Source organism: Balaenoptera musculus, chromosome 9 (genome assembly GCF_009873245.2).
Source record: "Balaenoptera musculus isolate JJ_BM4_2016_0621 chromosome 9, mBalMus1.pri.v3, whole genome shotgun sequence".
NCBI lineage: Eukaryota > Metazoa > Chordata > Mammalia > Artiodactyla > Balaenopteridae > Balaenoptera > Balaenoptera musculus.
This window is the reverse complement of record NC_045793.1, coordinates 87,506,333-87,533,294: the sequence shown is the minus strand read 5'-3', so window position 1 is coordinate 87,533,294 and position 26,962 is coordinate 87,506,333. Positions and strand designations below refer to the sequence as shown.

Genomic DNA, 26,962 nt, shown 5'->3' with positions numbered 1-26,962 from the left:
ATCAATGTGATACACCACATTAACAAATTGAAGAAGAAAAACCATATGATCATCTCAATATATGCAGAAAAAGCTTTTGACAAAATTCAACACCCATTTATGATAAAAACTCTTCAGAAAGTGGGCATAGAGGGAACCTACCTCAACATAATAAAGGCCATATACAACAAACCCACAGGAAACATCATTCTCAATGGTGAAAAACTGAAAGCATTTCCTCTAAGATCAGGAACAAGACAAGGATGTCCACTCTCACCACTATTATTCAACATAGTTTTGGAAGTTTTAGCCACGGCAATCAGAGAAGAAAAAGAAATAAAAGGAATACAAATTGGAAAAGAAGAAGTAAAACTGTCACTGTTTGCAGATGACATGATACTATACATAGAGAATCCTAAAGATGCCACCAGAAAACTACTAGAGCTAATCAATGAATTTGGTAAAGCTGTAGGATACAAAATTAATGCACAGAAATCTCTTGCATTCCTATACACGAATGATGAAAAATCTGAAAGAGAAATTAAGGAAACACTCCCATTTACCATTGCAACAAAAAGAATAAAATACCTAGGAATAAACCTACCTAGGGAGACAAAAGACCTGTATGCAGAAAACTATAAGACACTGATGAAAGAAATTAAAGATGATACAAACAGATGGAGAGATATACCATGTTTTTGGATGGAACAATCAACACTGTGAAAATGACTATACTACCCAAAGCAATCTACAGATTCAATGCAATCCCTATCAAACTACCAATGGCATTTTTCACCGAACTAGAACAAAAAATTTCACAATTTGTTTGGAAACACAAAAGACCCCGAATAGCCAGGGCAATCTTGAGAAAAAAAAAAAAACGGAGCTGGAGGAATCAGGCTCCTGGATTTCAGACTATACTACAAAAGCTACAGTAATGAAGACAGTATGGTACTGGCACAAAAACAGAAATATAGATGAATGGAACAGGATAGAAAGCCCAGAGATAAACCCATGCACATATGGTCACCTTATTTTTGATAAGGAGGCAAGAATATACATGGAGAAAAGACAGTCTCTTCAATAAGTGGTGCTGGGAAAACTGGACAGCTACATGTAAAAGACTGAAATTAGAACACTTCCTAACACCATACACAAAAAGAAACTCAAAATGGATTAGAGACCTATATGTAAGACCGACACTGTAAAATTCTTAGAGGAAAACATAGGAAGAACACTTTGACATAAATCACACCAAGATCTTGTTTGATCCACCTCTTAGAGTAATGGAAATAAAAACAAAAAGAAACAAATGGGACCTAATGAAACTTAAAAGCTTTTGCACAGCAAAGGAAACTACAAACAAGATGAAAAGACAACCCTCAGAATGGGAGAAAATATTTGCAAACGAATCAATGGACAAAGGATTAATCTCCAAAATATATAAACAGCTCATGCAGCTCAATATTAAAAAAACCAACAACCCAATCCAAAAATGGGCGGAAGACCTAAATAGATATTTCTCCAAAGAAGACACACAGATGGCCAAGAGGCACATGAAAAGCTGCTCAACATCACTAATTATTAGAGAAATGCAAATCAAAACTACAATGAGGTATCACCTCACACCAGTTAGAATGGGCATCATCAGAAAATCTACAAACAACAAATGCTGGAGGGGGTGTGGAGAAAAGAGAACCCTCTTGCACTGTTGGTGGGAATGTAAATTGATACAGCCACTATGGAGAACAGTATGGAGGTTCCTTAAAAAACTAAAAATAGAATTACCATATGACCCAGCAATCCCACTACTGGTCATATACCCAGAGAAAACCAAAATTCAAAAAGACACATGCACCGCAATGTTCATTGCAGCACTATTTACAATAGCCAGGTCATGGAAGCGACCTAAATGCCCATCAACAGACAAATGGATAAAGAAGTTGTGGTACATATATACAATGGAATATTACTCAGCCATAAAAAGGAACAAAATTGAGTCATCTGTAGAGACGTGGATGGATCTAGAGACTGTAATACAGAGTGAAGTAAGTCAGAAAGAGAAAAGCAAATATTGTATATTAACACATGTATGTGGAACCTAGAAAAATGGTACAGATGAACCGGTTTGCAGGGCAGAAATTGAGACACAGATATAGAGAACAAACGTATGGACACCAAAGGGGGAAAGTGGTGGGGGGGGATGGTTGTGGTGGTGTGATGAACTGGGAGATTGGGATTGACATATATACAATAATACGTATTAAATGGATAACTAATAAGAACCTGCTGTTTAAAAAAATAAATTAAATAAAATACAAAAAAAAATCACACTCTCAACCTAGGTCATTTCAAGGCAATATCAATAGGTTTTATTTTATTGATCCATTCTCTCTTTAAGAAAACTTAAATCTTATGGTGAGATTAATTACTCTAGATGGTTTTCTAAATAAGTAAGCGTTCTTTAGTTCCTAATATATTGTATCTTATCCCTGCCACATTACAGCATAGTCCCCTAGAGGGGTGTTATGCTTTAAGATGGCCTCATTTGGGTAGCACCCAAATTATTTTCAAATTGAACTGCAAAACAAAGAAAAAAACCCAGTAATCCTAATTGAATATTGGCGTGTTGTTTCCATCTTAATTTTAATTGCGTATGCTATAAGGTCATTTAGTTTCAGATATTTCTAGCCAAAGAAAAAAAAGAAGCCGATGTGAGAACTTTAACAATATCTCCTATATCTGTCCCCCTGCCTCCTCTCCAACCCTGCTGCCACTGCCATAGTTCAAGCACCATTTCTCCTTACTAACCTCTCTTGCGTTAAGTATCACTGTCCTCAAATCTGTTCTCCACTCTGCTGTGGTGTGATCTTCCAGCATGCAAATCTGAGCCTTTCACTTCCTTGCTCAGACTTCTTCAGGAGCTCTACATTGCTTTCAGCATAAAGTCTAAATAGTCTAGTGTGGAGAACCAAGCTCTTCCTGAGGTGGTTCCTGCCTACTTGTGCAGCCTCACTTCCAGATGACTCCCACCTTTCATCTGTGCTCCAGAGACATAGAACTGACTCTCCTACGGCTCCGCAAACACGTCATGCTCTCCTTGCCTTCCCATTTCTGTGAGTTAATCTCTCTGTCTGAAACAGCCTTTCTTCTTGGCCGCCTAGTAAATTCTTGCTCATCCCTCAAGTTTCAGCTGTGTGAAGCTCTTCTGGAATTCCTGGGCAGGCTTAGGATCTACCTACCTTGTGCTTCCGCTGTACTTGATAATGCCTCCAATAAAGCAATCAGCTCAATATATTTTAATATTTTTTCCCACGCCTGTCTCCTTACAAATTGTAAGTTTCTTGAGGGCAGAGGCTGGATCATCCTGTCTTTGGGATGCCCAGCATAATGCTTAGTACATAAGAGGCATGTAAAATATTTGATCAGTGAGTCAGTGAGTGAGGGAATGAATGGATCTGGTACCATTTCCTTCCTGTAAACCAAACACTTAGACTTTTAAAAATTCTACATTTTCTTAGCTATGATCTGAGCTGGAGTGGGAGAGCTTACAGTTGCATGTCTTAATCTGATGATACGCTTTCAAGAGGCCACCCATCTGCATGGAACACACATACAAATAAAGCCAGAGGTTTAGTGCAGCACAACCCCTAAAGGAGGAAGCACATGAAATCACTTGAGATTTAAGAAATAGAAAGAATGGGAGTTAAAAGAAAGCAGAATAACTCAGAGGCAAATGGATTTGCCTTGGATTAAAAACAAAAAACACATTAGAAGTCTGCCCTACTGAACTTTTTCATATGAAGCTGGACCTCTCCTTAGTCCATTCCAGGCCCTTCTTCCCAGCCAGTGGCCTTATATGAATCTGCTGGTCCCATCACTAGCAATAGTGGTTTTCCTCATAGGAGTTCCAGTCAATTTTCTCCTGTTTCCAGCAAAATGCCTACTAAAATCATTGCAAAAAGAAGTGACCAACCTGAGCTTGTCATTTCCCTCAAGGAGAATATCTGGTTGATATAACTTTCCTCTCAACCTCCATCAGGTAGGAGGCAAGTAGACTCAAGGTGACTTGTTCTATTTCCAGGTAACAGAGATGCTTATTTTCCTTCCCTCCATAAACATATAGAGGACCAATTTCTGTGTATTGACCAAAGTCTGCTTTCCTTTAGACTTGTAGGTTGGTAAATTAGGGTGGAAAGGTTGACACATTTTAAAAAGAAGTATGATACAAAATTCATACTAATAATCAAGTAAGTAGAAATAATTAAGAAGAAAAGGTAAATTATTTTTATAAAATTGTAATTGCTAACCAGAGTATAAAAGGGAAGATCACTTGTGAGGTTAAGATACATTTTCATGGACATTGTACAAGATAGCATTATCAACGATTTTAGAAAGAGGATGTGTTAATTGAGATAAAACATATTTCCAATAAAAGTTTTGTTCTTTACTCCTTAGCGAATGTGGTAGGCAACACCAAACAGAGCGAATCTTTCAGAAAGAAACATTATATAAATGTAAACACTGATTCACACAATTACAAAGGGAACTAGATTTCATCCAAGAATTCTGAGAGTATGCCAGCAAGATAAGAGAAAACTGGGTCCATAAAAATAGATAATTTTGTAAATAGACTACTCATTCATTCACAAATCATTGTCATTGTCAACTGTGTGTCAAACACTATGCAAGGTTATAGGAGTACTAAACTTACACAGTCCTGGTCTCAAGGTACAGCTTAGTGGCAAAACAACAACAACAACAAGAGTAACAACATTACATGGCTAAAAGTTACTAAAAGCATGAGTTCAGAGTGTGGCTTCACATCCTTACAGGTGTCACAACACTGTGAGAGTTCAGGCAAGTTACTTAACCTCTCTGTGCCTCCATTACCCTCTCTTTAAAACAGTAATTATAATATTACTTTCCTCATAGTGTTGTGAGGATCTGTAAACTGCTTAACATAGTGTCTGGCACATGGTAAACACTCAATACATCTTAGCAATAATTTATTGGAATTATGACATAATGAGGTATATTTGCTGTTATGGAGATATGTGCACTGTACTGCATCTTGGCAGCATGGATGAGTTGGAAAGTGAGCGCTTTTGTCTCTGTGAAGGAGTCAGGAGATGCTCTTCAGCTTTTGAGGCGCAGCTAAGAGCTTCAGTAGGTGTTTGTGAGGTAAAGAAGAGAAGGGCATTCTCAATGAAGGAAGAAGCAGGGGGGAAGGCATAGAGACATGACAGAGGGTTATATGTCGGGGGATCCACAGGTGACTTTGTATTGTCATAGCATGGCCTAAGAAGACAGAGGATGTGGCAGGAGATGAGGATGGAGAAAGAGGTGGAGGGCAGAATGTGCATGGCCTCGCAAAGCGATTCAGACTGTGCTATATGCAATGGGAGCCACTGAAGAACTCTGAGTAGGACTCATACAGATTTGGGCACAGAGACATAACAGTAAGGGAGATCTATTTAAGAATGGGAAAGGTATTGCAATGACACTAGAAATAATGAGGTTTTGATTGTGGTGGCAGATGAGGCATGCATAAGAGATTTTTAGGAGGTAGTATAGGTAGGGCGGGCTTGGTGATTGATTGGATATGGGGAGCAGTGGGGAGAGGAGTAGACACAGATAATATCCAGGTTTTTATTTGGTCAGTTGTGGACATGGTGGTACCATTAACCAGGAAAAGAATCCTAAGAAAAGGATTAGGACTTGGACACAAGATACTGAATTCCATTTCAACATGTTTCAATCCAGTACCAGGACACATCTCTCCTGACTCAGAGCTCATTTGGTCCTGGTTGACAAAAAAGACAGACACCCATTTGACTTCAGAATCTTCCCCTTTGTTTTGTTTTGTTTCTCAGTATGTTTGACAAGGAATCATAGGCATTCCGTATATTACAATTTAAGCATTACTGAAAGCAGAAAATTTACACAAAGGATTTTCAACAACACCTTCTAACTGTATCCCCTCTATCACAACAACTTATATCCCATTTTACCCCCCCCCCCACAAAAAAAAAGCAGCAAGAAAGGAGGCTTCTTATGTTTGCTGTTAGGGACCTTTTGTTCTTTTTAGATTTCTCATGATCTACACCCCCAATAATTACATCAAGGTCCTCAGTATCCTAGACTCCTGGGTACCTCATTCCATCTTATTTCATAGAATGTATTTTCCAACATCCTATATTCAAATATTAAATATCCTAAATTGTATAGATTATATTTATATATTTCTCAGCTAGAGAAATTTCCCCCCTATATTTGTTTATCTTTGTGATTGTATTTTTTCTTATGTGAATTTTCTGTTTATATTCTTTAGTCATTTATATACTGAGGGGTCTCAATATTCCTGCCAATTTGTATGAACTCCTTATAATAATGTAGTTATTAATCATTTGTCATATTTTCTCCATACCTTTACAATGGCTTATCTCATGACTATGGAAGAGAGGTTTGTTTTAGTGTTTTAATATTGAAAGCCTATAAGCTACTGCTTATAAAGAGTATTTAAGAAAAAATGAATTAAAAGTTGGACAAACTATGCAGTCTTATGTAATTTTATACAGATTCTTTCAAGAGACTTTCTTTAATCATATGCAGAACAGATTATAAAATTTATTTATGCTTATTTACTGTTCTGGTGTGCCTGTATTAAAGTGTTGACAGTTTCTAAACTGAAACATACCATAAACAAGGATGGTTTGTGGCTATCAGATAAACTACATTGTATTTTATTCTAAAGTTAGTATTCCATAATGCCTAGACCATCTTCCAGACTTTTTCTAAAAGCACAGACTCTCAGAAGAAAAGCCATGTGCAAGTTGTAAAGACTAAATCTTTCAGATTGTGAAGCCAATTAACAAGGTTTCCTCTTAACAATATATAAAACTTGTTTTTTAATTATGACCAAATATTTAGTCTTGTAATAGGGCAAAATACTCATGTTTTTATTTTCCTCAGTGTGTCATCTTTTGCCAACAAACAACATAATTACACCAAGCAAAACAGTAACTCCATTTTGTAAATGCACTTAACAGGAGTTTGGGAAAATTAAAAGACTATTGCCTGTTAGAATGGCTATTACCAAAAAAATAAGAAATAACAAGTGTTGGTGAGAATGTGGAGAAACGGGACTGTTTGTGCACTGTTGGTAGGAATGTAAATTGGTGTAGCCACTATGGAAAACAGTATGAAGGTTCCTCAAAAAATTAAAAATAGAACTATCAGATGATCTAGCAATTCCACTTCTGGGTACTTATCCAAACGAAATGAAAACATTAATTTAGAAAGATATATGTAACCCCCCTGTTCATTGCAGCATCATTTACAATAGCCAAGACATGGGAACAACCAAAGTGTCCATTGATGGATGACTGGATAAAGAAAATGTGGTGTATATATATATTTAGCCATAAAAAAGAAGGAAATCTTGTCATTTGTGATAACATGGATGGACCCTGAGGGCACAATGCCAAGTGAAATAAGTCAGACACAGAGGGATAAATACTGTATGATCTCATTTATATGTGGAATCTAAAAACAAACAAACAAAAACCTCATAGACACAGAGAAGAGATTGGTAATTGGCGGAGGTGGGGTTGTGGGGTGTGGGCAAAATGGGTGAAGGGGGCTAAAAGGTGCAAACTTCTAGTTATAAAATAAATAAGTCATGGGATGTATAGTACAGCATGGTGACTACAGTTAATAATAATGTATTGTATATCTGAAAGTTGCTAAGAGAGATCTTAGAAGTTCTCAACACAAGAAAAAAAAATTGTAACTATATATGGTGACAGATGTTAAACAGACTTATCGTGATGGTCATTTCACGATATATACAAATACTGAATCACTATATGTACACCTAAAACTAATATAATGTTATATGTTAATTATATCTTAATGAAAAAGGTTGTTAATAGGTAACACAACAAATTAACTGGGACAGCTAGTTGTTATGTCTAAAATAATCTTTTGTTCAAAGTACCTTTCAAACTATTCAGCAGGAAATAAGGGAAAGAGTGATGGAAAAAAAGGTTTAAATGAATAACAGATTCTATATTTAGAAGGAAAGATAGAATCAGAAAACTCAGCATCTTGCAACTTTCAACAAAATAACTGATTTATGCAAGGATCATCAATTAATGCTCAAATCATTGACTGAAAGGTTGTTGGGAAACAGGGAATTCATGTGGTCTCAAAGGATCACATCATGGATTATTTATTAAATAAAGACGAAAAATACAGTTCTAATGAAACAGCACCTAGGTAGTTTACAGAAAATGTTTACCTAGGATCTAATCATAAGGAACAGTCAGACAAATCCAGAATGTGGGACATTTTATGTAATGGCTGGCCTGGGATCTTGAAAGACAATATTTAAAGAAAAAAAAAGGCTAAAGAGACATGCAACCAAATGCAATGTGTGAACTCTGAGGACTGGATAAAAAGCAAATTTGAATACTGACTCTATATTGTATAGTATGGTAGTACTGTTAATCTTCGGTATCATATTATATATACATAATCCTATATAGTTACATAGGAAAATGTCCTTATTCCTAGGAATATGCATATAGAATATTTAGAGGTAAAGCATCATGATATCTGAAACTTATTTTCAAATGGTTCACACTACACATATGAATTTAAAATATATATATTATATATACATATAAAACTATATTCACACATAAATATCAGTAAACTATCACAGCAATTAAGCAAAATGTGGCAAAGTATTTATAATTGGTGAATTTAGGTAAAGGATATATAAGTGTTCATTATACCATTCTTTGAACCTGGCTGTAGATTTGAATATTTTCAAAATAAAGAGTTGGGGGAGGTATGTTTTATGTTTATGTTGGTGATATTTTAAGCCTGGAGTAGTATGACTCAGTCATATAGTAAGTACACAGAGACACACATACCAGTCCAACATTTGGTAACTCGTTCATTGCTGATGTCTATCTACATCAGCTAAACAATTCCAGATGTAAAATTGGGGGAGACAAAGAACAGTTTTCAAAGGATTTGTTTGCTCCCAACTATCTGGTGTACATCCATCTGTTCCTGGCAGGGTGCAGTGTTCCCACCTACTACTCCCAGTGACCCCAATCTGAACTATTTCCCAAACAACTCACACTTTCCAAATGAAGCCTTTGTTCATGCTGCTTCCTCAGTCTGAAACACTGTTCCTATTCCTTTGTCAAAATCTTACCCAGACTTTAAGGCTTAATTCAGATTCTTCTTCCTCTGTGAAAGTCTCTTCTAGACTGTCACCTATTCCTTCCAACTAAAAGCAATCACCCCCTGCCCTGTGGTCTCTATACCTCTTTTGAAACACATCCTCATTCTTTTTGCTTTATTGTCACTTATTCCCTAAGGAGGGAAAGTTTTGTTTAACAATGTTGCATAGGATAAAATCCACATTCCAGAATAATGTACAAGGCTCTCATGGCTTGGTGTCTGCTTCCTTTTGAGTCTTAAGTCTTGACACTCCCTTCAATGGACCAGAGCTACAATATAAGTCAATTTTCCACTAGGGACGCCTGGACCCCTAAGATCCAGGTCTCTCAATTCCATGGCCTATGAAGGAGCAAAGTGCTCCCCAGGATTCCTATGAATTCCTAGAGCTTCGCATTCTCATACAACCTGCAATGCTAGTGACTTCTCCAGGCTACCACACCATCTGCTTTCCTTTGCATTTTACCTGATTACAAAATTTAGCCCCTTCTAAATTTTGGGAAAATAAACCAGAACCTTTCCTGCAAAGCATTCGTGAGTTTGGCTGACTTTTGAGGGAGATGAAGGAGGATTTACATTTTCATGATGCTACAACTTCCCTGAAAATTTAAGTATCCACCTGCTCTTTGCCCCACTGAGGCCCAGTCACTCCATCTTGTTGGCTCCTCTTTGCTTCTTTTTTTGTCTTGTCCTCCCACTTTCCTCTTTTTATCCCTCCCAGAAAAGCTTGGCACAGCCAACCCCTAGGACTTTTCCCCCCAAGCACTTAACAAGGTATTAAACAAAACAAAACAAAAACAAAACGCTGTAGTTTCTTAAGAGAAATTCTTAGATCAGATTTTTAAAAAATCCATGTAAATCTAATCATGCCATGCTATATAGTTCCATACACATGCCATACTATTTCATACCTCAATGCTTTTGCACATTCTGCTCCTTCAGCCTAGAATGTCCTTCCCTCTGTAGCTTTCTTGGCAATTTACACTTCCCCACTCATGACTCTCCTCCATGCAGTCTTCTCTAATCCAAAGTAGTGCCCTCATCTTTCCTCTTTGGTTTGGCCACTGTGCACAGTATTTACCTTTCACAGGGTTGTAATGATCTAGTGTACATGTCTGTCTTTAATGCCAGACTATGGGCTCCTTGAGAGTAAACACTGCACCTCATTGACCTTTATACTCCCAGCTTCTATCCCAGAGCCTGAACAATATAATACATGCTAAATAAATATTTATCGAATGATGAATTAAGAATGAATGAATTTTGCCTAGACCTGAGATTTAAGACTTTCTAAGGTATAAAGAAAGACTGTAAAATGTTGGAACCATCACTTGCTTCACCTTCTAATTTGGAGCATTTATAAGCTTCACAATGCCAAGGCTTCTTATTATGTCCTTTTAATTATAGCCATCCTAGTAGGTATGTAGTATTTAGTATCTCACTGTGGTTTTGATTTGTATTTACTTAATGGCTAATGATATTTAATTAATTAAATTTTGAGGCCATACACTTTAATGAACAACCATAGTGATGAAATGTGGCATTCCATTTTAATATTAATTAATAATATTTTTAAGTAATTTTGAACAAAATGGTAAAGATATTATAGTCTGTTAAATGTCGTACTTAGCAAGTATACTTCATTACAGCTCATCTTAAAAAAATTCTAACATGGCTACATAGACATAAAAAAAAAAAGTGAAAACTTCAGAGAAACTATTCAGAGAAAGTTTCATAAGACAAATTCCATATTTAGCTATGATCAAGAATAATAGAATAATAAAACATATTTAGCTATTATCAAGTACAGGGCAAAGAGAAAAACTTTGCATCTCTTACTTGATATTTTTGTTCAAACAATTTAGTTTCTGTTGGGGTAGTATCTAAACTCCAATTCTTTTAACATGAATAAAACAGTATCCACATCTGGAACCCAGACCATGTGTGATGGCTTCACAGGGTTTGCCCATTCTTTGTTTTGAAATAAGGAGACAGAAAACATAATGTGCTCCTAGCAAAAGAATCCACATTTGCAATAAAATTAAAAGAATAAACGGAGTGATTTTATTTTTGTGTGGTGCACAGGACTGTTAAATGAAATTAGAAATTGCAATTTAAACAGTGACTTCAATGAAGCAGAATTTCAAGCACTTTTCTCCTTGATCTGGATTTTGTTTTTGAAAAATGAAAGGGCATAATATGTACATCAGTGAAAAAAGCGGGATATAATATTTGCAGGACCCATTCTCAATTACAATCCAAATGTGGTTTTTACGACCAATAAAATGTAAACCAGTCCTGCAAATAAAATGTAAAAAGGACAAATCATATACCATTTCTGGCATTTTCCCCGCCAGCCAGCTCTGGGACCAGAGAATGAGGAAAATGGTCTAGGAAGCATATCTAACAGAAATAGAAAAGTAATATGATCCTGAATGCAAAACAGGAGGATGGCATCTATAATGCACATTAATCAGTTCCTTATCTGAATGTTGTGCCAGTTTAGGGCGGGAAGGTACGGAGAAATGGGCCAGCAAAACCACACATAAAAAAATGAAGGGCTAAAAGTACAATCTATTTTTTTTTAAATAAAAAGAAACAAAGCTTTTAACCTGAAAAAAGAACTGAGCTATTGATGAATGATTATCTGTCTATAGGCCTTTATATAAAGATGTTTCTTCTCCCTCCAAGCAGTTAAACATAATAAAATGAGCTAAAGATTTTCAGATGTTTAGATTAGGCATAAAAAAGAATTTATTGATAAATAGATTCATTAGCCACATGAAGTGTCTTCAAAACAAAGCTGTAAGCTTAGGGGTCTTTAAGGTTTCTTTATATTGATTCGTATAACATTTACCTGGAAACAGAAGGCAAGATAAGAAGTTTCCTGGCTCTTGGATTTCTAACACTTTGTAAAACATTAGAGACAACCTGAAAATTTTATTTAACAATGTTGTCTAACCAAAGTGATTTTATGATTTGTTAAGTGTAAAGAAATATAAGACAGAAGCTAAATTTTTTTAGTTTGCATAATTGTTATCTTATTGGAAATATACCTTCCATACTAAACTATAATCATCAAATAATCTTTATATTAAACATTTTTAGGGTTTGATGACACTTTCCAGGCATAAAAAATTAAAGGAACTTTCTCTATCTGAGTGTGATAAAATCACCGATATTGGAATTCAGGTAAGATAATTACAGTTTTTTGTTAAAGAATTAAGATTGAAAATTAAGCACAAATCAAATAATCTTTGTAGGTCATAACAGAAAAAAGAAGTGGATTGGAATTGTAACAATACATATGTGATCTTGGTTGAGCCAAGATCAACATCTGCCAATAGTCAGGTCTCCACAGCCCAAGGTGACTGAGAGGTTTGCTTTCCCATTTTTCTTGTCTACTCTCTCCCTTCCAGATGTCAGACTTACAGGATTAACTAGGGATAGGTTGACATTTTACTTGTAGAATGATGAACTGCAATGTGGTGAAAGTCTTCTCATATAATGGAAGTGTTCTGTAGATAATCTGTGTTATATCATCTAACCATAACAATTGGGGGACTTTGAAAACCTACACCAGGTACTTAACAATTAGGGACTTGAGTTACTCAAACATAGTTGGTAGCATAGTTTACCAGGATGGAAAGCATGAGATAAGTAACTGGATAGGATAAATGATTATGTGCTCAAATGGTACTTTAAGAACTCATGAGAAGTAAATTTCCTAGACGTCATGTTGAGTGATATATAGGAAGTCATAAAGTAGCTATTGTGAGTAAGCCACATGTAATGTTTATCACAACATTAAGCAACTCAATTTGCTGTTAAAAGAAGAAAAGTTGCAATCATATGTCACACATGTATTGAACTAGGGCAAAATCTGGTTACTTATTAGTAAAATAATGGAAGATAACATTCTTAAAGGGAACTAATAATCTAGGAATGCGGAAACTGTTAAATGCATCAGAAACTCCATTTAAAGTATCCTGAGAGTTCAAAACCCCAAGCATTTATGAAAAACTGGGGCTAACTCAGAAAAAAAATTTTTTTAATAGAAATCCTTGTTGAGAAAAAAGGATTTATCTCACATGTGGAAAGATACTGCAAATGATAGCTGAGAAGTCCACCAGAGCATGGCAGACTTGAAGTTAAGCTCTCTTCCATGAATTTGAAATAGACTTTGCAAGTTCTAACATTACTAATAGGAGAGTGTTAAAATATTATACGAACTGGTGGGCTATAGAGAGGGCCAGACCAAACGGTGCTCTAGACTTTAGCATAGAATTCTAGTGTTCTGAAGCTCAAGGAATCTTAGTACCATTTAAACCACTCTGTAATTTTACAAGTGAGGAAACTAAGGCCCAGAGGGCTTAAATGATTAGTCCAAAGTCCTATGCCATCTCAGCAAACTAATCTAACTAATCTAGTTTTACAGAAATGAAGAGTAGAAGTGGAGAACTGCTGTTCTAAATGGTTGATTGGCAACATGACAGTGGGAAAAATTGTTTTCAAATGATTTTTGCTGTATTTCATTGCATCTGGACAATGTAATGGTACTTAAGAGGAAAATGTAACACCATTAAGAAGTCTCCTTTTAGAGGCATTAGTGTCAAGCAATGTCAATTTCCCCCAGTTTCAGACCCTGGTTCCGAAGGTTCTAGCAGGTTCCTAAGAAATCTACCTAGTAGTACATTCAATTGTATAGAGTTAAAAAGAACAAACACTATCTTTCAAAACAAAGATCCCAGAGAGGACTAACAACTTGCATATAGGACAAGACTGTAACTCTACAATAACAAAAGGGGTTATAATGCATGTAACCTACTAGAAGAAAAAGCCAAGAGGTTCCTGTAAGGCTAAACCATGATTTACCTACTGCAGTTCATTTAAGGATTAAACATGCATTTACATAAAACTTTATCCATGAATATGATCTAGTCAGGCTTTCAAAAGGTCTTTGACAAGGTGATAGAATAAAGTTTATTAAAATAAAAAGGTTAAGTGTTAACATTTCTAATACTGGGTTATATTTCTTATATGGTGATCAGTCACATTTGATCAACAACTACAAATCATTTAGAAGTATTAAAACCTACCATGGTGATGACATACATGGCCTCTTAATATCCATCACTTATTAATTTTAAAATGCTTCTTTGGATGAGAGAGAGGGCTGACCAAAGTCTGAGGCTACGTATCAGGAAGCCAGTGCTTTCTGCCATTTATCTCTGAGCCTACAGGTTCCAGGCCTTTTTATTTTCATTCTTTGGAGCCTGAAAAATCATACTATTTTTAGGTGCTCTGAGATTTTAGATGAAAGCGTTTACCCATATGCTAACTATATGATCATACAGCTGAGTTTGGCGTAGCTTTAAAAAATGTAACCTTTTAAAAATTGGTATGTATTGATTTTCAGTGACTTAAAGAAAATAAAACAGGGGGAATACAAGCACATGGAAATACAGAATTATTTAATTATTAGTTGCATAAGATCAGCTGTTCTATTCAAGTTCATGAAAAAAATTTTTTCTCTTTCTCATCATCCCTCTTTTTCTCCTCCTTGCTTTTGGAGAGTGTGTGTGTGTGTGTGCACTCGAGTGTTGTGGCATTTAACCTCATTTTACCTCTTCCAAGGTTCCAAGGTTCACACTTCTGGGCATGTGGTAATCCTTCTCCTCCTTCCCTCCTCCAGCCCAATTACTAAGTTCCAAAAGAGATGAAACAAAGAAGGGGGAGGAGAAAGTGACACATAAGCCAATTTCACAATTCCTTATCTGGATTTACAAGAGAGGGGGAAGAGAATAAACTAAGGTGGTTAAACTGAGATGTTTAGGTTATCCTAAATTTATCAGGAAATTTTTTCTTATTACTTTAGAAGGTAACTATAGGAGATTTTCTTTTTAGCTTAAAACATTGAAAACTACATAATGATTTAATGAGAAAAAGGAGGAGAGCATTTTTACCCTGATTTGGTTTTGCACAAATCATGAACATAATAGGAATAAAAAATTACCTCATTTTAGTTTTACTGGAAACCACAGCACATGCAGTTTGAGTGTCTGGAGCCTCAAATGTATTGACTTTTTAGGATCTGGTTTTAATTACTTTCCTCAACTTTAGTTTTGTTCTGAGAACATTAGACATTCAACAATCATGTTAAACTAAAATTATTTGGTGCTCTTGAAAGACACATTTATTTTGGAAGCAATGTTTGATACAGTCATAATTGAGGATTTCTTAAGAAACTTATTCCTTGAGCATTTTGCGAATTTAAGTAACAGACTGTCAAAGTTTGGCAAAAAACTGGTCTAACTGGGATGTTACAATACAAATAAATTGGAAGCTCTGTCTTATTAAGTTGTTTGGATCAAACAAAAGGAATAAATAAAATTATTTACTCTAGTTGCTTTTTATATTCCCTTAATCTAGTTTTTATTTCTCATTCCCTTTTTTGGGGAATGAAGTATGCTATAAATACATTAATGCAATATCCATACATATGAATGTGCATATTTTTCTTTATGCAGGTTATTTGAGAGTGAAAACCTTGGAGATTGACAAAAGTTTTATTATTTCAGTTTTCATATGTTGAGGTAGTTGATTAAGAAACAGCACTAAAGAGGAGAGAATCAGGTTTAGTTATGTCTCACCACAAGGACTTACACATGTGTGTACGTACTGAAAATATGCCTGTGTGTGTTTACATGTAAGTACGTATGTAAATGTATACCTATGTGTAGTATGTGTGCAAATTAAATATTTACAAGTTTTAGCATATGTTAGATTACATATATTTACATGTAACTACATGTAAGTATATACCTAATTGTCTAGTACATGTGTGTAAATTAAATATATGTACACATCTAAGCGGTTGTTAGACTACATGAATATGTCAATGTGTGTGGATATTTATTACGCCCAAATTGTGTATAGAGATGTTATAAGATTATTTATTTCTGGGCTAACACCAAATAAATGATGGTCAATATTCAAGACAAATAAAAATTAGTTTGTTAAAGAATTATCTTTTGTTTATACTTTAAAAGTTAAATATCTATGTAAATGGCAAGGCTCTTTTTCCTATGGTAAGGAGATTCAGAATATGCTCTTAGAAGGAATAATTTTTTTTTTAAATTTATTTATTTATTTATTTATGTATTTATGGCTGTGTTGGGTCTTTGCCTCTGTGCGAGGGCTTTCTCCAGTTGCGGCAAGCGGGGCCACTCGTCATCGCGGTGCGCGGGCCTCTCACTATCGCGGCCTCTCTTGCTGCGGAGCACAGGCTCCAGATGTGCAGGCTCAGTAGTTGTGGCTCACGGGCCTAGTTGCTCCATGGCATGTGGGATCTTCCCAGACCGGGGCTCGAACCCGTGTCCCCCTGCATTGGCAGGCAGATTCTCAACCGCTGCGCCACCTGGGAAGCCCCATGTCTCTTTTTAAATTATGGTTTTCTCAGGGTCTTTGCCCAGTAGTGGGATTGCTGGGTCATAAGTAGTTCTATTTTTAGTTTTTCAAGGAACCTCCATACTGTTCTCCATAGTGGCTGTATCAATTTACATGCCCACCAACAGTGCAAGAGGGTTCCCTTTTCTGCACACCCTCTCCAGCATTCATTGTTTGTAGATTTTTTGATGATGGCCATTCTGACCGGTGTGAGGTGATACCTCATTGTAGTTTTGATTTGCATTTCCCTAATGATTAGTGATGTTGAGCATCCTTTCATGTGTTTGTTGGCAATCTGTATATCTTCTTTGGAGAAATGTCTATTTACGTCTTCTGCCCATTTTTGGATTGGGTTGTTTTTTTGATATTGAGCTGCATGAGCTGCTTGTATATTTTGGAGATTAATCCTTTGTCAGTTGCTTCATTTGCAAATATTTTCTCCCATACTGAGGGTTGTCTTTTCGCCTTGTTTATGGTTTCCTTTGCTGTGCAAAAGCTTTTAAGTTTCATTAGGTCCCATCTGTTTATTTTTGTTTTTATTTCCATTTCTCTAGGAGGTGGGTCAAAAAGGATCTTGCTGTGATTTATATCATAGAGTGTTCTGCCTATGTTTTCCTCTAAGAGTTTTATAGTGTCTGGCCTTACATTTAGGTCTTTAATCCATTTTGAGTTTATTTTTGTGTATGGTGTTAGGAAGTGTTCTAATTTCATCCTTTTACATGTAGCTGCCCAGTTTTCCCAGCACCACTTATTGAAGAGGCTGTCTTTTCTCCATTGTATATTCTTGCCTCCTTTATCAAAGATAAGGTGACCATAGGTGCGTGGGTTTATCTCTGGGGTTTCTATCCTGTTCCGTTGATCTATATTTCTGTTTTTGTGCCAGTACCATACTGTCTTGATGACTATAGCTTTGTAGTATAGTCTGAAGTCAGGGAGCCTGATTCCTCCAGCTCCGTTTTTCTTTCTCAAGATCGATTTGGCTATTCAGGGTCTTTTGTATTTCCATACGAATTGTGAAATATTTTTCTGTGAAAAATGCCAGTGGTAGTTTGATAGGGATTGCATTGAATCTGTAGATTGCTTTGGGTAGTAGAGTCATTTTCACAATGTTGATTCTTCCAATCCAAGAACATGGTATATCTCTCCATGTGTCTGTATCACCTTTAATTTCTTTCATCAGTGTCTTATAGTTTTCTGCATACAGGTCTTTTGTCTCCTTAGGTTAGTTTATTCCTAGGTATTTTATTCTTTTTGTTGCAATGGTAAACGGGAGTGTTTCCTTAATTTCTCTTTCAGATTTTTCATCATTAGTGTATAGGAATGGAAGAGATTTCTGTAAATTAATTTTGTATCCTGCTACTTTACCAAATTCATTGATTAGCTCTAGTAGTTTTCTGGTAGCATCTTTAGGATTCTCTATGTATAGTATCATGTCATCTGCAAACAGTGACAGTTTTACTTCTTCTTTTCTGATCTGGATTCCTTTTATTTCTTTTTCTTCTCTGATTGCTGTGGTTAAAACTTCCAAAACTATGTTGAATAATAGTGGTGAGAGTGGGCAACCTTGTCTTGTTCCTGATCTTGGTGGAAATGGTTTCAGTTTTTCACCACTAAGAACAATGTTGGCTGTGGGTTTGTCATATATGGGGTTTATTATGTTGAGGTAAGTTCCCTCTATGCCTACTTTCTGGAGGGTTTTTATCATAAATGGTGTTGAATTTTGTTGAAAGCTTTTTCTGCATCTATTGAGATGATCATATGGGTTTTATCCTTCAATTTGTTAACACAGTGTATCAAATTGATTGATTTGTGTATATTGAAGAATCCTTCCATCCCTGGGATAAAACCCACTTGATCATGGTGTATGATCCTTTTAATGTGCTGTTGGATTCTATTTGCTAGTATTTTGTTGAGGATTTTTGCATCTATGTTCATCAGTGATATTGGCCTGTGGTTTTCTTTCTTTGTGACATCTTTGTCTGGTTTTGGTATCAGGGTGATGGTGGCCTCATAGAATGAGTTTGGGAGTGTTCCTCCCTCTGCTATATTTTGGAAGAGTTTGAGAAGGATAGGTGTTAGCTCTTCTCTAAATGTTTGATAGAATTCACCTGTGAAGCCATCTGGCCCTGGGCTTTTGTTTGCTGGAAGGTTTTTAATCACAGTTTCAATTTCAGTGCTTGTGATTGGTCTGTTTATATTTTCTATTTCTTCCTGGTTCAGTCTTGGAAGGTTGTGCTTTTCTAAGAATTTGTCCATTTCTTCCAGGTTGTCCATTTTTTTGGCATATAGTTGCTTGTAGTAATCTCTCACGATCCTTTGTATTTCTGCAGTGTCAGTTGTTACTTCTCCTTTTTCATTTCTAATTCTATTGATTTGAGTCTTCTCCATTTTTTTCTTGATGAGTCTGGCTAATGGTTTATCAATTTTGTTTATTGTCTCAAAGAACCAGCTTTTAGTTTTATTGATCTTTGTTATTGTTTCCTTGATTTGTTTTTCATTTATTTCTGATCTGATCTTTATGATTTCTTTCCTTCTGCTAACTTTGGGGTTTTTTTGTTCTTCCTTCTCTAATTGCTTTAGGTGTAAGGTTAGGTTGTTTACATGAGATGTTTCTTGTTTCTTGAGGTAGGATTGTATTGCTATAAACTTCCTTCTCAGAACTGCTTTTGCTGCATCCCATAGGTTTTGGGTCATCATGTTTTCATTGTCATTGGTTTCTAGGTATTTTTTGATTTCCTCTTTCTTTAGTGATCTCTTGGTTATTTAGCAGTGTATTGTTTAGCCACCATATGTTTATATGTTTTTACAGTTTTTTTTCCTGTAACTGATATCTAGTCTCATAGTGTTGTGGTCGAAAGGATATTTGAGATACTGTAGTTATGAATTCAGTTTATAACTTAGAATTGTGGAAGTTGTATTTCAGCCTTTGAAGCAGCACAAAATAGTCTTCATTACAGAAAATGGTTCTTGATAGCACAAGATTTTTCTGTAATTATCAATAGGAAACCCCACCCCACCCCCAAACAGAAGTTGGTAGCAGGATTAATCAGAATGTAATGAGGCAAATAGTCAAGAGATGGTGTTATCAGTATGCACCATGAGGTGAGCTTTTTTGAGACTGGGAGCTGCCACCCGTCGAGGTGGTTTAAATCAGGATTTTGGCAGAAGCACATTATTGTGAAAGTCAGTAAATGTTAGTGAAACTCAGTCTCTTCTACATACCCAACTTAAGAATGCAGTCATTAAGCCCCCATACTGTGACTCAGCTCATAAGAAACAGAGAAGAAATTATTTAATTCACTAAGCGATTTGGAAGTTGTCTTCAAGATTGTTAACCCACAGCAAAATTGGTTGATACATGGGATGGAAGTCAATCTTGGTAATTTTTGATTTTCTCTCCATTTTCACTATAAAAGATTAAGAATCTCAGTCTAACATTTTCCAAGAAAAAAAAATCAACAGCATTGATATATGTGTGATTCTGTAACACTGTAGCCAGAAGAGCATATAATAATCTTATCAGTAGGGCAGAAATGGAATTTCATGAATGATTATGTGAAACATGCCTGCAGACTTAAGTACTTAATACGACTTACATGTCTCTAAAGAAAAATATGAATTATAAGAGAGGAAAAGTTCTGACTTATTTCTCAGATCTGCACTGATTTATGCCAAGCACAATGCCTTGGACTAATCTTTGTGCCTCAGATTTTCCATGAGTGAGAATGCTACCATGAATGTATCATAGACCTTGTAATCATTTTTATAAGTTATTCTTAATTTAAAACCTCTGAGAAAGTTTAACTTCAAAGAATATCAGAGCTTTAAAAAAGGCTTAAAGCAGAACTGATTCAAGCAGTCCAAGATATTGACAGATGCTACTGAAAAGGGTTTGCAGACACCAAGAGCCTTGAATTTCCCTTTGAAGCTTGTTTCATCTTTCAATAAACTACTCTTATTGTTTAAATATTCCTTCTTGCTTTACATTTTCTCTGGTTCCTTGAACTCTAACCATTCTCTAAATAGAAAACAATGTTATCCTACCCCTTGCAACATAAGAATTCCTGTATTATTAAAACAATTCTTTATATCCTTGAAGATACCCATAAAGGATTGAGCAAGCAACTAGTATTTATTGACAACTTACTGTATTCTAAATATGATGCTTGTGAAAGGGGTATAAAAAGCTAGCAGGGTTCCAGACAGTACCTCTCAGAGACTTATTGCATTCTAATTGAAAAACCTGTTGAATCTGAGCTGAGCTTCAAGACCACCAATTCCAATCCTTTAAAGCTAGATTTCCCTCTGCACCACACTAGCTGTGCCCTCTATGCTTGATTATCTCCAATGGCAGGGACCTCAATATTTCCTGACAAGCTGCTCCTTCCAATTTTTGACATCACTTAGTTGCTAGAGGAAACAAATCTCCATATAAATTTAGCCACAAAACAGGAATGAATCAAGTACTATAAGTGCTGAATCAGTTGAAAAAGACAAGTTCTGTATGAGGTCAAAGGAAAGAGGAATCACTGTGGGTTGCTGTGGTCAGAAAAAGATGATTTAGGGTAAAATAACCAATATCTTTTAGTTTTCTCCAAAGTACAATACAAATGTGCATCTTTATTATTACTGGTATCATATGCAAATCCCAATAACAGTTAACATTTACTGAGTGCTTACTACATGCCAAGCATGTTATACTGTCTCTCAAGTAACACTGTATATACAATTTTATAGCTAGCTAGAGAATCTACTTTGTTCTAGGAACCATATCAGGTACATATATTATTTCGTATAATCTGCACAACTAAACTTTGATATGGGTGTTATCATTTGCATTTTACCCAAAGAGACATTGTGGCTCAGCGAGTTTCAGTAACCCATAGTGGCAGAGCAAGGCTTCTAAACCCTATATATCTGATGCCACAGTCCTAGTCTTATCTACTGTGCTAAATTGCCCCTCCAGGAAACTTTCCCTCTTCTATTAACTTACTAAAGAAAATAGGTGGCTGACTAGTTCTTTCCAGTCTTCCTTAGGGCTAAAATAAGGGGAAATTGGCATACTCAATGGGAGGGAAGCCCACTGGTGGTTTTACCTCTGGAGTCATTCTAATGGCCATGACTGATCCAACAGCCCAGGTCCTTCCCTCAGGTCTGAGGGGAAAATGTCTGATAGACATCCATTTTTACATATAAATAAGGGATGCCTTACTAGTAATCCTCTAGGATTACTAAAATCTAATACTTGTAACTAAAAATGGTAAACTATCATATACCGCGGTCTCTAATTTAGTACTCTAAGAATTTGAGCTGCTTCACAATGAGGCTAAACCTTTAGAGTGACTGAGCACATGTTGATAGTTGTAATTCTTGTAATTTGGGGGAGGGACTTTTCTTGTTAGTATTAATGTTATCTTGAATTGGTCATGGTTTCCAATTTCTACTCATCTTGACTTAAGATATTTTTACAGTTACTGTTAGGTTTACTTCTGCGGATCATTTTGTTCTTGTATAACTGCTGAACTATAAAATTTGACCATTATTTCCTCATGGATTCTTCTTATCACTCAGGTTTTTTGTTTGTTTGTTTTTTGTTTTTACTGAAAAGTAGGAATGAAAATTAAGAACTACTGAGATAAAGGGAAGAATTTCCATGATTTCCAGACCTTTTCTAGCCCTAAAAATTTCAGATGAACATTTTGGCATTTCAGAAAATGCTGGAGGGTAGATATTTTCCCTAATTTGAAGAAGAGGACACTGAGGCTCAGAAAGATTGAGTGACTTGTTAAGGTTTCAAAGCTAATAAGGTGGTAGAATGAAATTAAAACTCAGGTCGGCCTGGTTCCAAAGACTGTGTTTTTTCCATTATATTATACTGTCAACCCCAGAGTGTTTGCCTTCCAATTCTCATCTCCAGATTTCTTTTCCTCCACTCATTGGACTGAATATAACTCTAATAATTACTAACCACATGGGTAAAATTCCATTAGCGCTAACCTCAGGAAAACCAAATTCTGTTAGCAGGAATTTGAATATTACTGAACTGTTAACTGGTGTGTGAGTATCTTTTGTTATAAAGAAATTTTGGACATAATGGCTTTTGTTTGCAACAAAATGTAACACATCTATATTTCAGAAACTGAAATGCATACTAGGTAAACTGCTATGGGTAAGATGGCTATAGATGTACACAACATTTGAATAAAGACTAAGAAAAAGAAAAAGAAAAAAAACCTTTAACTTTGGAATTTCTTGCAGGCATTCTGCAAAGGCTCACTGATCTTGGAACATTTGGATGTCTCTTATTGCCCCCAGCTGTCAGATGAGATTATTAAAGCACTGGCCATTTATTGTATTAATCTCACATCTCTCAGCATTGCTGGCTGTCCAAAGGTATGTGCAGGAGTCAGCTCAGACATATCAGGTTGAAGTATTGCCAAAGAACCCAGGCAGGGTAGCTATTAGCAGTTGGACTCACCAGAGAACTTGTTTTCTTTGCCATGTCTGAGGTATTCATTAGAGTTTTCTTCTTTCCCCAAATTGGAAATAGCTTTATGATTTCATTTGTGTCAAAGTAGAATCTGCAAGAAGTTAAAGACAACTGTTATACAAATAAAAAAATGTGTCAAATATTTATTTAATTCAATGAGAGAACCAGCAAAATGGTAAAGTCAGTTCATGGAGCATTTGATCAAACTGGATATTTATAGGAACTGAAGAAAGAATGTTGGAATATGATTGTTAGGTTAAATCCAAAATTGGTTAATGTCCTACAAGGTAAAAAATCCATAACCTTGGAGTTATAGTTCCTACCAGACAGAAATAATTTGCATCTCTCCTGGGCAAAAATATAACAGAGTTTGGGCCCTAATCAATACTAAACAGTATGTCAAACAAAAGCATAATTCCTTATAGAATTTCTCAGTTGGACCTGTTAAAACAATGTTCCGGTAAGACACTGAAAGGATATGCAATCATCTTTTGTCTTATTTTCAAGTGTTGGATAATTTTTCTTGACATCTGTCTTTGAAAGGAATATATACTCATTGCAAAATCTTTGGACTACATATAAAAATGTGAAGGAGAAAGTAAAAATTCAAAGTCATACCACTAACCAGGATATAACCACTGTTGCATTTTATACTTATTTTTCTAGAATTCTTTTCTATGTACAGAGATTAGAAATAGTTACAGGTTTGTGCTTTGTCTTGTTTTTTAAATAACAGAATCATACTTTCTAAAATACATTGTAACCTACTTTCTTTTCTCTTAATATACTATGCATATATCCTCATGTCAAGAAATAGAGATCTCTGATTCTGGATTAATATGGCAGATTGAATATACACATATAATTTTGTTCCCTCTTGAAACCCTACCAAAACTGCAGAAGAAGGGTGAGGGGCCACTTTGATAGGGAAAACAGTAGAGGAGACAAGAGCAACGAAATTTTGGAACCTTTTAAATAGATGGACTAATTTAGCATACCAGAGAGAGCTTTGAATCCTAAGACAACATAGAGAAAGCTGGGAAAAAAGTGGATTTACACCATAATCTTCAAACTTGGCAATACTGTGTACCTCTGGAACTATGTTAAGAGGGTGGCTAAAATAAGGAAGACTGGGTTAAAAGTTCTTGAGAAGTAGACAGATCTCTAGATCTCCTCCTCTACTCCATACCTCTGGGCAACTGCCCCTCCCCACTCTCACCAGATTTGAGATGTATTTCCTAGAGCCAGATTTCTCAGCCTTGGCGTTATTGATATTTTGGACCAGATCATTCTTTGTAGTGGGGGATTGTTCTGTGAACTGTAGGATGTTTAACAGAATCCTTGCCCTCTATCTACTATATGTCAGTAGCACCTAGCCCCCCACACCTCCAGTCATAACAATAAAAAATGTCTCCAGATGTTGCTAAATGTCCTCTGGGAGGGGGGGAGTGAAATCTCTCTACTATCTGCTCTCCAGATAATAAAACAGAAGGCTACCGAGCTGGGAGACTCATGTATAATTGAGAGCTTGGGTACAAAAGTGAAAATGGGAATTAAGTGACTAAATGCTGAACGCAGAGACATTCAGCACTTTTCCAACAGAGCATTCAGAATTTGGTTGCCAGATCTTTCCCTCCAGGCAGCAGATTGGAAGCTCTGGGGACTCTGACTAGCCCAAGATGAAAGATTGAAAAATACTGACATATGTGGATTTTCCAACAAATAACCCATCTAAACCATTGAAGTTTAATGTAGAGAAGGCCCATATCATGCACTCAGACCTTCCAATCAGCTTTTAGCTCTCCACTATTAATCATGAGCAGACATCAAGGACATAAGAGAGTAGACTTAAGAGAAAAGCCTCTGAAGTGGAAGATAAAGACCAAACCAAATTAACAGGAAAAACTTAGAGGAAATAAAATACTCAGAGGGAAGAAAACTAAAAAAACTTTTAAAAAAATCCTCAGAAATTGCAAGGTTATTAACAACCTTGTCCTCTTCTATTGTGCACACTGATGGGCTTCTGTTTACCAAAGCATCACCTGAACTTTCAAGATGCCTTCATTCTAGCTAGTCTAAAAATTCAGCTTCTCAGTTGTTTTGTCTGGGTGGTGAGTAGATTAAGAAAGTGATGCTAGGAACTCCTGATTCCTCCATCATTAACTGTGCCACAATAAGGAAAAGGAGGCAGTGGTGGGAAAGACATGGTGAATCATGACATTAATCTAAAAAATTCATAGCAAAATTCTTTTTGTTCAATAGTGTACTTGTTTAGAACTAGGGAAACCAGATGCCTTTCCGGTCAACATCATCTGGTTCTAGAAGTGAGCTGGGTCAAGGAACTCAGGACACTAGCAGCACTGACCATGAACCCTCTGCCGCTTGAGCAGTCATGGCTCACAGGGTCCTTGCTTCCATTGCACACGGACACATGGGTAACACATGGCTCACTGGGAACTGCCCTGGCTGTAAAGCAGGCACAGATGACGACTGGGCTTTTAAGAGGCTCCACTAATAAGGGAGGAAAGTAGGAGAATGAGAAAAGGAAAGACTCCAATGAGAACAGGAATTGAGGCAGAGAATTTTTTGTTGTTGTTTCGTTTCACTTTGGTTTGTTTTTTGGAAAGGAAAAACTGAGAGAGTTCCTCCTATAAATCATGTGGTGGATATTGTCTTGCAGCCTAGAAACTAAGGAGGATATCACACAAGTAAGATATTATAAAATGAATCACTCTACACTGAAGATCTACGCTGAGAAAAAGGAAGGGGAGTAGTTATTTCAGAACCTCAATGTAAGGGAGAAGGATTTAGCTTTACCATCTATGCAGGTGAAATGAGTATCCTGATTCAGAAGATGTAGTGACCATAAGTTGGGCCAATGTGAACACTCCTCACAGCCTCAGAAATCATAAGGCTGTGGTCCTGTCTAATATATTTCAGCTCCATTGCTTCTGATGAGCCATGAAACACATTAGTGTCTGGCTCATCATTCTAGGCTAGGTTTCCCAAAAGCCCAAGGGTCAATCTTGAATGGCCATCTTATCCATCTCCTGGAAGGTCCCTTCAACCAGCTCGCCCCAAGGTCAGTGAGTAGTACTGTGACCTCATCCCACCCAGCACTAAAATGAGAATAACATAATCTCTGCTCAGTAGGACTGAGATCAAGACCATGTATCTGGGAGTTAAGAGCATGGCCAGTCATCACCACCTCCAGTTTCCAGCTCCCATAAGTCCCCAAAACATCACCTCAGTCACTGAACATTTGGGATTCTGATCTACAGGAAATGTTGGGCTCCTTTTCAGTTCCCCCAGTATCAATAAAACCTAGCACTCTGAGCTCTATCTATCCAGGATTTTTCCATCATCTCATTGTCTTTCCTTTTCTCTACAATTCTGAGGGTTAACCCCCACCCCCAGTGACATCAGATCCTCAGAGACCCACAAAGAATAGCAGGAATGTCTGAAGCATTTTTGTGAGAATCAGATGCAATGTTAAACCTTGGTTCTGAGAAAGTTCTGGAAACAGGGCATGATTAGACAATGACATCTATTTTTCCAAACATAAAAAGTATACATTTCAAACTGAAGGGTTTTTCGGCATAATTCAATTTTATGTTAAAAACAAGAGCTTAGCCTCATGGCATGTTTTTTAGAATGTTCAAACATTTAAAATAAGAAATTAAATCCAGTTGGAAAAAAATTCCTTTGGGGAGAGTAATCTAGTTGATTTTGCAGCAAGTCCCAGTTCAGCTATAAATTCAAAAGCTAAACCTTGAGTAAGTG

At 36.3% G+C, this 26,962-nt stretch overlaps 1 protein-coding gene across 1 annotated transcript in view; it reads left to right on the top strand.

The window, feature by feature from the left end:
• The window catches only part of FBXL13 (F-box and leucine rich repeat protein 13), a 165,435-nt gene that overhangs the window by 129,488 nt on the left and 8,985 nt on the right, over positions 1 to 26,962 (top strand). The window contains exons 16-17 of the mRNA XM_036862957.1: positions 12,349 to 12,432; positions 22,948 to 23,082. Of these exons, the coding sequence (XP_036718852.1) occupies positions 12,349 to 12,432; positions 22,948 to 23,082 (219 nt within the window). The remainder of the gene's footprint in view (positions 1 to 12,348; positions 12,433 to 22,947; positions 23,083 to 26,962) is intronic.